Source organism: Saccostrea echinata, unplaced genomic scaffold (assembly GCF_033153115.1).
Source record: "Saccostrea echinata isolate AGI-Se365-2 ecotype Australia unplaced genomic scaffold, CSIRO_AGI_Sech_v1 ptg000012l, whole genome shotgun sequence".
NCBI lineage: Eukaryota > Metazoa > Mollusca > Bivalvia > Ostreida > Ostreidae > Saccostrea > Saccostrea echinata.
Window position 1 is genome coordinate 14941769 of NW_026889761.1, and position 16753 is coordinate 14958521.

The 16753-nt window shown below is 32.7% G+C and overlaps 1 protein-coding gene across 1 annotated transcript; it reads right to left on the bottom strand.

Moving 5' to 3' along the window:
- Positions 1-6119: 6119 nt before the first annotated feature.
- On the bottom strand, positions 6120-7295 carry LOC133185058 (neuropeptide S receptor-like). The gene has a single exon (XM_061320119.1). It carries the CDS (start codon positions 7293-7295, stop codon positions 6120-6122), a length of 1176 nt encoding a protein of 391 aa, XP_061176103.1.
- Positions 7296-16753: the final 9458 nt, after the last annotated feature.

Sequence of the window (16753 nt, forward strand, 5' to 3'; positions counted from 1 at the left end):
GATTGATCTTTTAAGAAAAGCAAAATATTCGGTAAATTTTTCTCTTTATCAGTGATCTACTATATCCAAAGCCTGAACTTATGAAAGATATCATTTGAAGTTGAAAACGGATCAAAAGTCATCAACTTGTGACTGGGAAGTTCAAATTTTTGACCGGGTTGTAAACAGAAACTGTAATGTAAACGTGACATCATCGTATATGTGAAAAGATTTTCTAAAGAGAAAAGGCAAATAATATCCGTATACCCAATAAACAAGGAAAGTGGTGTACTTCCTGTAATCTAAATTTCGATACATAAGGAAGAAAAACAACTTATTCTAATGCATCGAATGAAACATCAATTAAAATTAATTAATACCGATATTTTACACCTGACACTGCATTGCTCAAGTTTGTATTAATATATTTAAACTATTATTTTGGTCATTTTTTACAAGTCTTTAATATATATATATACAATATATATATATTAATATAATAATAAGTATTGCAGCGGAATTAAAAGCATAGTGAAAATATTGCCAAAGAATGGGAAATATCGTATGTGGGGAAAAACATAGCAATTAAATGAGCTGTGAGATCCATGAAGTTTGTCCCTTCCATTGTATTTCTAAGACATGCCAAAAATCTGGAAAACCTTATTCAGAATACTTTTTGCAACTTCAGGTCAAAATTGTTTAAAATTTGTTGGTGATACAAGTGCCAGTATTACGGTGTATCAAATTTATTGGTATATTTCAAGATGATATCTTGCTTATCCTCTCTCTCTCTCTCTAAACATTTTAATATGATGAATTAAAGAGTACGTTTAGTTGTTTTTCGTTTCTTCATAACAATTTTTCAGATAAAATTTACCAGTATCCAATTTAAATCTATGAATAAACATGGTCGCTCGCGTGACGCAGTGGTTAGAGCGTTCGCTCTAGATTGATTGTATATTGTTTTACGTCCCATTCGAGAATTTTTCACTCATATAGAGACGTCACCATATACCGGTGAAGGGCTTCAAATTTTGACCTTTACTCGGCACTCAGGGCCATTGAGCAGTGAGGGATCTTTATCGTGCCAACGCCTGCCGTGACACGGGGCCTCGGTTTTTAAGGTCTCATCCGAAGGACCCGCAACTTTCACTTCAAAGTGCCGAGCGCATGGCGAAGGAACAGTTGCTACCTATTTTTTTTTATCGACTTAGGTCTGTCGCGGCCGAGATTCGAACTTACGACCTCCCGATCACGGAGCGAGCGCTCTACCGACTGAGCTACCGTGAACGGTCGTTCGCTCTAGAGTCGCGGAGTAAGGAGTTGATCCTTAGGTCGCAGATTCGAATCCCACTGTGAGACGTCGAGACCGGTCCTTCGGATGAGACCGTATAAACCGAGGTCCCGTGTCGCAGTAGGTGCTGACACGGAAAAAGATCCCTCACTGCTCAATGGCCCTGAGTGCCGAGTATAGGTCAAAATTTGTAGCTCTCCACCGACAAGTGGTGGCGTCTCCATATGAGTGAAAAATTCTCGAGAGGGACGTTAAAAAATAAACAAACAAAACAAAGGAATAAACATGCGGAAAAGACATAAAGACTGAGGAAAATATAAAGCAACTCAAATTTCAATCTAGGCAAGAAATCCCCTTAACTCTCCTACGTTTTCCTACCTGATAAGCTATTTAACCATAACGTGATTTATTTATAATACAGCAATTTTTTTTTTGTTGATGAATAAATTAGTGTTTAAATATATATGAATTTAAATTAAAAACTATCTTTATTAAAACGATTACAAAAAATAGACACATTATGACTACGATTAATATAAATATATTTTATATTTAAAATTACTTAATTGATGAATCATATTGAATGTAATGCATTCAGGGAGTACCAAGTTGTTTACGAACGAATTTCCGGATTACTTTACGGAAGCGGATTCATAGCCTTACCGCATACCGGAAATCAAAGTTTTTGACTTGAAGTAACTGCACCTGAAATCGTACTGTTTGTTTACAAATATTTACAACTCAGTGTTTATAACAGTTGAAATTGAAATTCAGATCGTCTCTGAAATTACTCATTCAATATGTACTCTATATTTTATTCAAAAGTTCAGATCTTTTCGTAATAAAACTAAAATTCTTAACAACATGCATGCTAATTTGTACGATTTTATCATTTCCACTGTATTATGTTTCATGAATAAAAGAGAACTTAAACTCTTCATGATACTATGTGAAATTGATTGATTGATTGATTGTATATTGTTTTACGTCCCATTCGAGAATTTTTCACTCATATAGAGACGTCACCATATACCGGTGAAGGGCTTCAAATTTTGACCTTTACTCGGCACTCAGGGCCATTGAGCAGTAAGGGATCTTTATCGTGCCAACGCCTGCCGTGACACGGGGCCTCGGTTTTTAAGGTCTCATCCGAAAGACCCGCAACTTTCACTCCAAAGTGCCGAGCGCATGGCGAAGGAACAGTTGCTACCTATTTTTTATCGACTTAGGTCTGTCGCGGCCGAGATTCGAACTCACGACCTCCCGATCACGGAGCGAGCGCTCTACCGACTGAGTATGTGAAATTGAATTATTATAATATGCTTATACTACATTAACTCATGGAAATTGACTTCAAGACATCAACATGCACCTTAAGACTAATTTTATTTTTTTAAAGTTTTTATAAGAAATGTTACAAGTTTGGTACAAATAGTAAGGATTCTAAGCAGTAGTGTTTTATGGGAGGAAGTACTCTGTTTGCACTCTGAATGTAGAACATGTCAGGAACTTAAATACGGATTAACTGCTTTTTTTAAAATGATTTTTATTTTTAGGATTAAACAAAAATAAGAACACAACATATCAGGCAATGTTAGATTTATTAAAAAAAATTAAACAAATTACAATTATTACTCTTCCTATGATAAGAATGATAATCCCAGACACAGGGGTGGTCGACCAAGTAAGAATGATAATCCTAGACACAGAGGTGGTCGACCAAGTAAGAAAATAACCTACTTTACATAACGTATCCAAAGTATATTAGGCCCTGTGAAAATTCGAAACTACGCCAAGTATAACGCCGGCAAGACAAGCGAAAATATCGGCAATGGCTAACATTGGGATAAAATACTTTTCGTCAGTTCTTTTCATCCTATGTGTGTAAATACACAAAACAATTGATTTTCCAAATAATCCTAGAAAAAGATACAAAAGTAGTATTCCAGTGTTAAAATAGAGAGTTTTTGTAACATCGGCATTCAGATCTTCTGCTGTATAGTTCATGATTGACCTTTCAAGAAAAGTAAAATATTCAATCAATTTTCCTCTTTATCCGTGATTTAGTACATTCAAAGTCTGAGCCAGGGAAAGAATCATTTGAAGTTAAAAACGGATCAAAAGTCATCAACTTGTGACTGGGAAGTTCAAATTTTTGACCGGGTTGTAAACAGAAACTGTAATGTAAACGTGACATCGTCGTATATGTGAAAGGATTTTCTAAAGAGAAAAGGCAAATAATATCCGTATATCTAATAAACAAGGAAGCTGGAGAGTAATCTGTTATCTAAATTTCAATACATATGGAAGAAAAACAACTTATTCTAATGCATCGAATGAAACATCAATTAAAACTAATTCATACCGATATTTTACACCTGACACTGCATTGCTCATATATGTATTAATGTATTTACACTACTATTGTGGTTATTTTCACAAGTCTTTATAATATTTCTTAAGTATTGCAGTGGAATTAAAAGCATAGTGGAAATATTGTCGAGTCTTAATTATGAGTTATGCAACACGGTTTTTTTTATCGCTGTTTTCTTCTTTTTATAATTTCTTAATGCATACTTTCTCACCCTGCAGTTAATTTTCGTCCCAGACAGCAATACTTCTTTATGTCTTCAGCAAATATATTTCGCCGTTAGACACATTATATTGCCTGCAATATATACCCTAGCATTGCCAGAGAAAGACTTAATTTCCAGTCAAATGCGCCATGTACATCTTGATATGAATCCTTATCATGCCGACTTAAACTATCCAACCTAAAGAATGGGGTTTGTCGTATATGGGAAAAACATAACAATTAAATGAGCTTGAAGATCCATGAAGTTTGTCAATTTCATTGTATTTCTAAGACACACTAAAAATCTGGAAAACCTAATGAAAAATTCTTTTTGCAACTTCAGGTCAAAATGAAACACCTGACTCTACATTGTAAATTAATTTTAACGCTTCTAGAGTTTGTGAATTCACTTCATTGCTGAAAAAACTAAAACTTTAACGTATAAGGATATTCTCATGTAAATGAGCCTTCATATAAAAATTTTATTTGACTGGGGATTAACGTTTCTAAGATTGAGTTAAAGGTTTTTTTTCTTCTAGCATTGATAAAAATTTGTTTCGAATGAAAAAAGTAAATGTTAACAGGCATTATATACGAAAAATAATGCAAACAAAAGTGATTATAAATAAAAGACATTCTCCATCAGAGAAAAAAAAAATATAAACAAAAATTATTGACTTTTATTGGTTGTTGATTTTTTTTATATATACTTTTATATATACTTTTTTTGCGAAATGCATTTTATGGTATTACGTGAAATTGTTTAAAAGTTGTTGGTGATGAAAGTGCCAGTTTTACGGTATATCGAATTTACTGGTATATATCAAGATGATATCTTGCTAACCCTATCTCTCTCTCAACATTTTAATATGATGAATTAAAGAGTACGTTTAATTGTTCTTCGTTTCTTTATAACATTTTTACAGATAAAATTCACCAGGATCCAATTTAAATCGAAAAAAGACATCAAGACTGAGCAAAATATATAGCAACTAAAATTTCAATCTAGGCAAGAAATCCCCTTAACTCTCCTACGTTTTCCTAACCGATAAGCTACTTTACCATAACGTGATTATTTATAATACAGGAAATTCTATTTGTTTATGAATAAATTTGTGTTTAAAATATATAAATTTTAAATTAAAACCTATCTTTATTTAAAAAGATTTTTAAAAATAGCAACATTATGATTACGATTAATATAAATATATTAATTACTTAATTTATGAATCATATTAAATGTAATGCATATTCAGGGAGTACCAAGTTGTTTATGAACGAATTTCCGGATTAGTTTACGGAAGCGAATTCATAGCCTTACCGCATACCAGAAATCACAGTTTTTGACATGAAGGAACTTCACATGAAATCGTATTGTTTGTTTACAAATATTTACATCTCAGTGTTTAAACAGTTGAAATCGAAATTCATATCTTCTTTGAAATCATTCAATATGTACTCTAAACTATAAGTTTAGATCTTTTCGTAAAAATAAAAAACTTGACAACATACATGCAAAATTTGCATGATTTTATCATTTCCATTATATTTTGTTTTATGAATAAACAAGGACTTAAGCTCTTCATGTTAGTGTGTGAAATTGAATTATAAATAACAATATACTTATACTACGTTAATTCATGGAAACTGACTTCAAGACGTCAACATGCACCTTATGAATAATTTCATCTCAAGTTAACTGTTAATTAATAAACTTACTTATACTATCACATTAGTAACACTAGGTTTCAACAATTCATTTAAGTTTTTATAAGAAGTTGTACTTTTTTGGTACAAATAGTAAGGATTCTTAGCAGTAGTGTTTTATAGGAGGAAGCAAGCAGTGATGTTCACTATCAGCTAATTTATTTTGAAGTTTTCTTCAACAGAACTCTGTAACAAAATATATCTTTAAATATACTGAGAATGTTTATTTTAAAGAGAGATATACATGGATAACCTTGTTAAAACTAGTTTAATAAATCATTCCTAAAATATTATGTTTCTAGTGTTTAGCTAACAGAAGCAGCATTAACATTTATGTATATGCACTCTTAATGTAGAACCATGTCAGGAACTTAAATACGGATTAACTGATTTTTTTAAAATTATTTTTATTTTTAGGATTCTTATTTCGAAAAACAAAAATAACAACAAAAAATGAGAAAATGTTAGGTTCATTAAAAAAAATTAAACAAATTACAATTATTACTCTTCCTACTTGCAAAATAAAAACTGTAATTATTTTAAAACAATTTAAAATGGATATCATCAGTGCTTTTTTCTACAGAAACATAAAATGTTATTAAGTTCATGCCGAAAAGATAAGTCAAAATAAGTGTATATAAAAGGGTTTAAAATATTATTCAGAAGAAAGGCCCTCTGAAGAAACACAAGGACGTTCAATTCCACAGCCCCTCTGGTAAACCAAAACGTGGGTGGGTCCTCTCCAGGTAACATAAACAACACAAGTGTTGGCAAATAAGCTAACACGTAAATTAGGATAATTGTAGCAAACATAAGTGTGAAGTTATGCCTAACTTGTCTTCGTCTTGAATTTTTCCTGCGTTTTAGAGATGATACCTTTTGCTTGTAGTCTATTCCTGATGGATTTGTGCTTGTTGTGCATTTCGAGCACATTTCATTTTGGCTCATCACTTCGGAAGTATTTGAAATCACTGACAACTCGTGTTCTGGCGTACTTATGCATATTCTTCGTTTTGCAATGGATACAGGCACACCTTCAGAAATGGATGAAACGTTGGTTGAAGCGTTCATGTTTTGCTGTATAACTTTGAACCTGCGATATATAGTAACACCGACTGGGATGTATAATCCACATGTCACTATCATGTTCAGTGAAGCAAGAAAAATCTCAAAAGCAAAATAAGCATTTTGTAACTGCTTCATTGCACTATCACTAAAGCGAAGTGTACATATTGTAGTGTTTATTAGTTGTCCTTTGTACACAAATGGGAAATCACGGCTTCCTAGAAAATACAGCATCGGAAGCGAGGTTACAAAAGAAATAGATGACATGATGACCATGGCTCTTCTCTTTCTTACCGTGTTAAGTTGGAGACCCGTGGGACGACAAATCCTTAAATGACGACTGAGGGCGATTAAGAGGATCAAAAATCCAGAAATGGAAGTCGTTGTCCAGGTGAAAAAATATCCCACTTTACAGAATGTATCCAACACGTAATTAGCTCTGTAGAAATTCGAAACAATTCCAAGAATTATTCCAGCCAAACACGCAAAAATATCCGACACAGCAAGAAGAGGAATGAAGTAACGTTCTTCTGTCTTTCTCATCTTGCGAGTGTAAATGTATAAGACACTTGAATTGCCTGAGAGTCCAACGACGAGGTACAAGGATAATAGTGCAGTATTAAAATAGAGGTATTGTGTTACCTCATCATTCAAATCCTCCGCTGTATAATTCATGATTTTATAATTAACTATAACAATTTTAGGATAATATACGATAGAACAGAATACATCCCTATATGTTCAGAAACTCATTTCTAATTCATATTGTCAGTATAAAAGGATTTTAGTTAAAGGATGCGCCCTGTTCTATTTTAAGATATTAACACTTGTTCATGATGAAATCCTGACTAATGATAATTAATATCGTAAATCTAAATGCAATTTTATTTGTTTCTCATAACTTTGAATTGGTAGTTGAATAAAATTAGTTATTTGAACTTTGTTGTCATGAGAAGGACGATATACTTAAAAATAAAATGTGAAGAAAATGCATGTAAATAGGAATATCTACATGTACATGTATATTATATAAAGGAACTTTCAGCCAGTAATATTCTCCATCCATCGAAAGTTTAGTAGTTTTGATTAAAAAGATTTTGATTTTTGATTTCTTTTTCTTTCTTTTCTGAAATTTGTCAGTCCCTCTGTTAAAGAATATGAGTAATGAAGGAACTAAACAAATCAAAGCATCATTTAGTTTTCCCGATTTAAAAATTCTAATGAAAGAGGTTTATATTGTCTCCAGAGGCCTGAGTTGGCTCTGTTCACAATATGCAAGGGTTTTCCCATAAAAATGCAAACGTTTAGATATCTCATCAAGTATCTGACCTAATTTTTTTCTCAGTTTTACACAATGTTGGGAAATTACGAAAGCCAGATATGCTCATTTTTGACAAGACAAAAAATATTTAACTCGTTATAACGAGATAATTATCTCGTTATAACGAGTTAGTTATCTCATTATAACGAAATATTTATCTCGTATAACGAGTTAGTATCTAGTTATACCGAGATAATTATCTCATTTGAGGAGTAATTATTTCCTTATAAAGAGTTAGTTATCTCGTTATAATGAAATAATTAACTCGTTATAACGAGTTAGTGTCACGTTATAACGAGATAAGTATCCCGTTATAACGAGTTAGTCATCTCGTTATAACAAGGTAGTTTTCTTTCTCGTTATAACGAGTTAGTATCTCGCTATAACGAGGTAATTATCTCTTTATATATTTAGTGTTAATCATCTTGTTATAAAGAGTTAGATTTCTCGTTATTACGAGATAATTATCCCGTTATAACGATTTATAATTAGTTATCTCGTTATGACGATTTAGTTTTCTCGTTATTTCGAGATTTGATAGCAATATAGGAATAAAACGGTTGTAGTTTTTAATGCCATTGAATTATTTACATTTCCAATGTCTTTGTCCGAGATAAAATTACAAATTGTAAAAATACTTTATTTCTACATAAATCCACTGGTTCATCGATAGGCGCGGTTAAAAAAAATCACGTGCGGGGCGGGACAAATAGAGATAGAAGCGGGGCTATTAGCACTGGAATTTGCAGAATCAGGAGCATGTAAATATAAGGAATAACTGTCAGATTTTTTTTGATTCATGACGATGATCAATCGATTGGCTTGCGTGATAATTTTATCACGCAAGCCACTCGATTGATCACATTATGAATCCAAAAAATTAGACAGTTATTCCTTAAATATTTTTTAGTAAATCATCAGTCTAATTTAACTTGAGCAATTGATAAATGGTTGAAAATTTAATTTGTGATAGGTTTTAATTATGATTAAGTCTTGAGCTATCTCGCAGTCAATATTCATATTTTGGTAAGAACAGCAACTCTAAAGCGAACGCATTTACACATTTATTCGTGAATGCCTCCTCATGTTGTTGCATTAGGACGCGATATTTTTCTTATAATAAATAAATTTAAGTTTACTTAAAATTTTTTTATTATAATCAATAAGTGTCCTCCTTGAATGTTCAAGTCTGAAATATTGTATAGTGATGTATTATAATGGTCATTTTGTTTCATGTCTTAGGAGAGGCAGAGATTGACCAATCAAAATCAAGCAATTAAAATTCTGGCCACGCGATGCGTCACTCTGCCTCTTCTCCCACCTACAGCCTTGGAGGACGGACGTTTTTTCAAGTTTGTTATTTATTTTATCAAGTATTTGGTGAGTAAAATTATTTTATCATGTCTTCAATGGGCAAAACTTCGGTTGTCATTCTTGGTCATTCAACTGTGCGTCGTTTTCACGAATTCTTGAAACATGGTGATGACATTAGATATTCTGCAAATCTTGGTCTGGAAAAAACGCATTCCGTTTTGTACAGGGGTGTGGGCGGAAGGAAGGTTCGTGATATAATATCTAAGGATATGGAGAGTGTATTTGCTTTAGGTCCCGAGGTAGTTGTTCTAATGATTTGGGAGAACGACATCGTTCCCAGTACAGATCCTACATTGTTGGCCGCAGAAATTGAAACTATGGTATCGGTGATGCATCGCCGCTATAATGTTGCGAAAATAATTGTTTGCAAATTATTGCCAAGATTTAAGGTTAATTTCGAGTACAATGATGTAGCAGACAAGGTGAATGAAATACTGAGAGATGCATTGCCATCACTAGGTTATTGTGTATTTTGGGAACACGGGAATTATTTTGTTTCTCCCCGGGACGGATATTGTAGTCGGAAATTTGTATCCGACGGAGTTCATCTGAACAAACAAGGGAATGTACAGTTATATAGGATTCTACTACGATTATTGCCGAGATCAAAGAAATGCCGCGGACATTATTCTCCAATAAATCACGAACGTCATCAAAAAATTATCAGATCAGAAACACATGTCAAATCTGTACAGTTGAAATGAATATTTCACTGTATAATCTAATACTTATTTAGACCACATCGATGTGTCGTCTTACGCAGTCTTAACGTGTGTATTGCCTGAAACAGCTGATAAATATCCGTTTTTATAGCCAAGTGGGGCTGTTCTACGGACCTCCCCACAACATTTACACTCCCGTGATTTTACTGATAAATCAATGAAATAGACAACTGGTTTTGTTATTTTTCATTCATAAAAATTAATCAGTATATGTTACAAGCAAATTTATAAATAATTAAAGGATATTTTTAATCCAACAAAAGCTGAAATCGTCTGCATTTTATGCAATCAATTGACCCTCTGGTGTTAAATGGAACAGCGAAATTGCGACATGATGACCTAATTCGTTTCTCTATAGAGAAAATGATCAACTGTATTTTAGAGCCGTTAGTAGAATAGAAATAAAGTCCTTGTTGTCGTGAATGATGCAGGCTAACCTCCTCGGTCTCGAAATGTTGTCTGAAATATAAAAGCCTCGGCTAACGCCTCGGCTTTTATATTTCAGACAACATTTCTCGACCTCGGAGGTTATCCTGCAACATTCACGATAACGCGGACTTTATTTCTTAAGTATAAGGGGAGCGTTAATTTCAGTGAGAAAATAGATTTTCGAGAAAATGTAACAAGATTGTCACTTTTATCCTTTCTTCAAAATCATTTGGATACGGTACATGTAACAAAACTTAATTTGGCAGTTTTTATAAATTAGTTATTTAATTACAGTGTATTATAAAAAAAAAAAAAAAAAAAAAAAAAAAAAAAAAAAAAAAAAAATTAAATCTGCTTATCAGATATTGGCTTGCCAATCATTTCCTTTTTTCACTTTAATTTCAACCTTTACGTTGAAATTCATTATAAAAAATTTTGTGACTTTTACAGTACTATAGGCATGACCTAAGTATGTGTTTCAGGCATTCAATGTGCTTGCCAGTTTAAACCCGTTTGGGGTTTTTCATTTTAGTTTCAACTTTTACCCTGGCGATTTTTCCATCGATTTTATTTGATTTATCTAGGAATGTATTTTAATTAATGCGTTCCGGATTTATCCTTTTTTCTGTGAAGGAAAATCGTTGGAGAAATGTCTGCCAATTGGTTTGTTACGGTATTAGTTGATTACTAAAACTGTTTAATTTTACGGTACTCTAGGCAAGGCCTAAGTACAAGTTTCAGGCAGTCTTTTGTACTTGCCATTTTGTACCCGCTTGGGTTTTTTCGTTTTAGTTTCAGCTTTTACCCTGGCGATTTTTCCATCGATTTTATTTGATTTATCTAGGAATGTATTTTAATTAATGCGTTCCGGATTTATCCTTTTTTCTGTGAAGGAAAATCGTTGGAGAAATGTCTGCCTATTTGTTTGTTACGGTATTAGTTGATTACTAAAACTGTTTAATTTTACGGTACTCTAGGCAAGGCCTAAGTACAAGTTTCAGGCAGTCTTTTGTACTTTTATGGAATGGAAAATCTAATAAATAAATTTAGAACCAAAAATCATTTCCGTTGGACTCCATGTTTAAACGTGATAAAAACAGCTTTGGGGTTTAAAAAATAACAATTAAAATTAACAAACTTGTATTTACATTTTTACCGAGTACCCGGGTACTCGATCGGAAAAACGTCCGAGTAACCGATTATCAAAACTTGACCGATTTGACATCCCTAATTTTAAGGAATGAATGTTGCTTATTACCACTTTAACGTTGAAAAAATTCTATGCCCCCCTCTTTATTATTTTTTTTTTTACTTTCTCCCTCCTTTTTCTCTATTTCTCTTTTCTTCTTTTCTCCTCTTCCTTATTAAACCAACTTTCAAATAAGCGTATGTGTGTAAATGTATATCTATGTATGTAAATGTACTCTGTATATGGTATTCTTAATATGCACATGAGTGAAGATATATGTATAAATATGTTTATTTGATATAAATGTGAAAGTTGAAATAAAAATTAATAATAACAAAAAAAAAAAAAAAAAAAAAAAAACAAAACTGCGCCTTGAAGTAAAACCCATCATAATATCAATATTGTATTATTTTCATGAATGATCGAGAGGTACAATATATGTACAAAGCGTGTATGGAGAAGTTTAAATGTTCAGCGAGAATTCGAAAAAGATTCATAAAGTTAATGCAAAAAAGAAAATTGTGCAATGAGATTTAGCAATGAGAAATTAACCAACAACACATTTAATAATTTATAATTAATGGATAGAATTTAAGATTAAGCAATTCAAGTCAATAAGCTTTTAGTTAGTAAAAAAAAAAACAACAACATAATACTCGTAATTAAGGATTTCCAAATATATCTTTTTACAATTTTGTGAGGAAATTTCTTAACTTGAACATGGACTTTCATGTCTGTTGTTAAGGACTATACTACTTTCAAGTTGTGTATACGTAATTTTCGATAGTATTAATGAAATATCGGGAACAAAATATTTAAACAATTTAACGATTAAGTAACAAATTTCAAGAAAAAATTGTACTTTGTACAAGTTATAACAAAACAAGTGTTGACACCTATCTGAAGGATTCAGACCACTATTAGCTTAAATATAGACTTATATAGTAAAAAGCTTGAAAAGCGGGGATGTATAGTGATGGGGTGTCCGTTAGCCCGTCCGTCCGTCTGTACGTCCGCCCTTCCGTCCGTTGCACTTTTGGGTACATATCTCTTATTCTTAACTCCTCATATACCACTAAATAAAATTTGATGACACTTTCACAGAATCTTTGTTACATAGTGCCATTGTGCACCTCCTATGTACCTTTTTGATCGGATATATATATATATATCGGGTCTCCCATAGCAAAACATAGACTTTGCCATTATAAACATATAGAAGGCGGGGATATCATTTTGTGAGCTCAGTGCTCACAGTACTAGTTTTGTTTGTAACTTTTAAAAAAGATATTTTTGACCAAATAATAGAGTAATGTGTCTGCTAAATATCATGTCCAAATATAGGGGGTGTCCAAAGGTGTTGTCCCAGGTTATTAAATTGCTTCTGACGTCATGTCCTCTGGCTCAGAAGAGCTCTCAACCGGCTTAGAAACATCCTCACAACGCGTCAGGGGTCCTGCTTCAACACGGCAACGTGTTGACCCAGGACCCCTGACGTTGTGAGGATGGCTTAGAAAGTGTAAACAAATCAAATTACCCCCCACTTCAGTACACATTTCTATGTATAATTTATGCTTGAAATATACCTTTATGCATATCATTGTAAACTTTCATTCTATACCAAAAAAATATCACAAACATGTTGACTGTTTTCACTATTGTCTATTAAAATGGGGCATGTGAATTTCCTTACATTCACTACATTTCAGCCTGTTGACCTACACCTTTTAATTGTGGACCGGTTCGACGTCGAAAATGACCCCGGCCACAATTCGACGTCGAAAAATTACCCTTTTGCATGTAGAAAAAGTGCATTACACTTAAAATTCTGCATATCCTAAGTAAAGAAAAATAACCTCCGTAAAACAATGACCTCCTGTAGATTTTGTTAGGGATATACATGTATTTTTCTTTTTGATTAAAAAGATTAAGAATTATAAATCAAAAGGCCCGTGAACCAAAATGCTCCCCTGGGGTATCCGTAAAATTAAGGTACAGGGATGGTATGTTGGTCACATTAAATCTTTCGATCCGTCTTTTATGATAAATTGACAACATTAATCGACTTTAAGATACACCTGTGTGTGAATGCTTCCATTTTGATTTGACAAAGCATCATTGCATTGATTTGATTAATACATCATAGATTAAAAAACATACATATATAATATAAAATATATATGTATGGATGCATTTCGAAAGGAAAAATTCCAATGTTTTTGTGTGATAGGTTCATTTGAATAAATCTCCCATTTTAACTTTTTGGGCTCTGGTGCCACAAATTTCTTATCTTTTATAATTTTATACAGAAATTTCAAAATATCTTCTGCTTTTCCTGAAGTATTTACTTTTTCCTTCGAAATCTGAAACTTTTCCCTTTCTAATTTTTGTTTTTTGCTTTTGTTTTTGCTTTTCTGGTTTTTGTTTTTGTTCTTTTTTTTTATCTTATAGATGAATATTCTATTGTGAAGGATCTGATTTTCAATTTCAAGACTTCCAAGAAAAATTGATTACTTATACTAAATTGAATACTCCCCCTTTGCTCAATGTCTCCTGATACCCTATATTCCTCAACTGTTTCCAAAATACATTGCTTTACTTTTTCTATATACTCATTTTCGTATAATAATTGACAGTTAAATTTCCAGTAAACTCTCCCTCTAGTACTGTCATTTGTTTTGAATTTTAATACAATTGCTGAGTGGTCAGTTCTATACCCTGGAATTATTTTACTTTACTGAAAGTGCAATCAGATACAGGAAAATAATCGATTCTACTTTGAAAAACTGTATTTGATCTTCTCCATGTGTACTGTCTTACTTCCTCGTTCCAGATTCTCCATGGATCATGAATTTCAAGTTTCAAGTCCATTTTTTTAATATTCTTTATTACTTCATTTGCCTTTGGATTATTAAGATTCTTAACTTGAAAGTGTCAAGTTCTTTATTTGGAACAACATTCCAATCCCCACACATAAGGATAGACATGTTTTCTAGTTTTGTAATTTCTTCGTTAATGTTTTGAAAAAATTCTGGACTATCATTATTTGGACCAAAGTAAAGTAAATCTAAAATTATTTGCTGAAATATCCATTATGATATATCTACCCAAAGAGTCATATTTAACTGAATGGATATCTAATTCAAAGTTATTCTTGAAAAGTATTGCAACTCCGGCTGAGCTGCTTGTATAACTACTAAAAAAGGATATGTAGCCCCACTCTGATTCCCATAACCTTGAAGTCTCGTGAATACTGTGTGTTTCTTGAAAACAGATGACAGAAATATTTTTCTTTCCGACCCAGTTAAACACATCTCTACACTTTTGGCTGTTAGAAGAAAAACCTCTTCTATTCATACTCAATATACCTAATATTTCCACTTTGTTGCTCATTTTAGTTTTAACATCAAATGTCATGAATGTATTTCAGCATTCTTTTTAAACATAACTTATTAGGTAAAAATGGTGCACTAGAACTCAAAAACAACTTAACATACATACACACTCCACACACACTTACATTCACAAAAGTCAACCATACATTTGGCATACCTCGCCTTGAAGTCAATGTCCCACCTGTACCGGCTCCTCCTGCTAATTTGGCTTAACGTAGACGATTTAACATTTGATTGTTTTCATTTTTTTTTTTCAATTCTTGGTGCTCTTAATATTTGGTCAATATTATCCATGACATCAATTCGGTGTCTGTGTCCACTCCTATCCAGAGCAAAAATGTGACCATGATAAGTACAAAAGAAAGCGATTTGTAAACAGCTAGATTTCCATACAAATGCCATTTAGACTAATGTTTAGGGTAGATGAATTCACAACTATTATTCAATCGAACTTGTGAAATATTTCATACCAGAGTAAATTTGTCGAAATTGAATACATCTGTTTAAAAGATTTTCGATTACGCAAAGATGTCACAATCAAAATTTAATCCCGATTATTGTTTTATTTATGTTTATGATTTTTACTTATTTTTCCTTTACGGGACCTCTTTATTCTGTTACCTGTAATGAACCTCAAATTTAGAAATTGCAGGCATTGGTCAGTTACGGCCTATTGTATTTGGAGTATTTAAATCGCTGCATTGCTGACCAGGTAGCCGGGGTCCACGTTTTCATACTTTTTACATGCTTGACGTACAATCCAAGATGTGTAGATAGGTAGTTTTTACAACGGTAACCATTTCTCCATTAGGGGTAAGTTAAATTTTCTTATTATTTAGTGTTTTGATATTGCATTAAGATTTGTTAACTTTGTAAGAAAACGGGTTAAGTAATGTTTTTGTTACTGTTTACGTATACAAGTTTTGCTGAGTAGAGTTACTCATGCGTGTAATGTTCTGGTTTTGTGCATGTACTAAGTTATGTACGCACGCAATGTATTTTGGGTTTTTTTGCCGCTTATACAGTCGGTGTCGTGGGTTTAGTTGTTAAAACCACTTGTGTTAAGAAATTGTGTATTCTTAACGCTGTCTACATATATAACAGTGTTTGGATAGATTTACTGTTTGTACGGTGTGCCATTTGTGCAATGATAGTCAATGGTGACTAGTTTTTTTTTAGGTATACGTAACGTGTGACTTAAAAATGTCATTTAATTTAAAGGTTCCTGATATAATCCTGATAATATCTAGTCATGTGTGTGTTGGCAATGACGTTCAACAGACCGGAGACCCACTGGAAGCCAGTTGGCGGGAGTCCGTCGTGAAACGGGGCGTGTCTGGACGTGGTTGTGAGCGAACACCAGGATGACGTGGATTGAAAGAGACTTTTAAGATATACATATTGTAAATTATAACTATATAAAAATGGTGTAAATATTGTTAATACTGATTTTATTTATATATAAAAAAATGTAAATAGAAAAAAAAAATCTTGTTGTGTCTGACTGAACAGAACACGACGGCTGTCGTGACAAATTGGTGTCAGAAGTGGGATAAATCTGTTCAGTCAGCAGTATATTTGTATATGGCAAGTTTTGTTATTTTGTTTAATAATTTTTTTTGTTTTTGCAGTCAAAGATTTTGTGGGTTTTTTTGACAACTTCGGAGTGTTAGTGCTTGGTTTATGGATGGAGCCCCGAATGG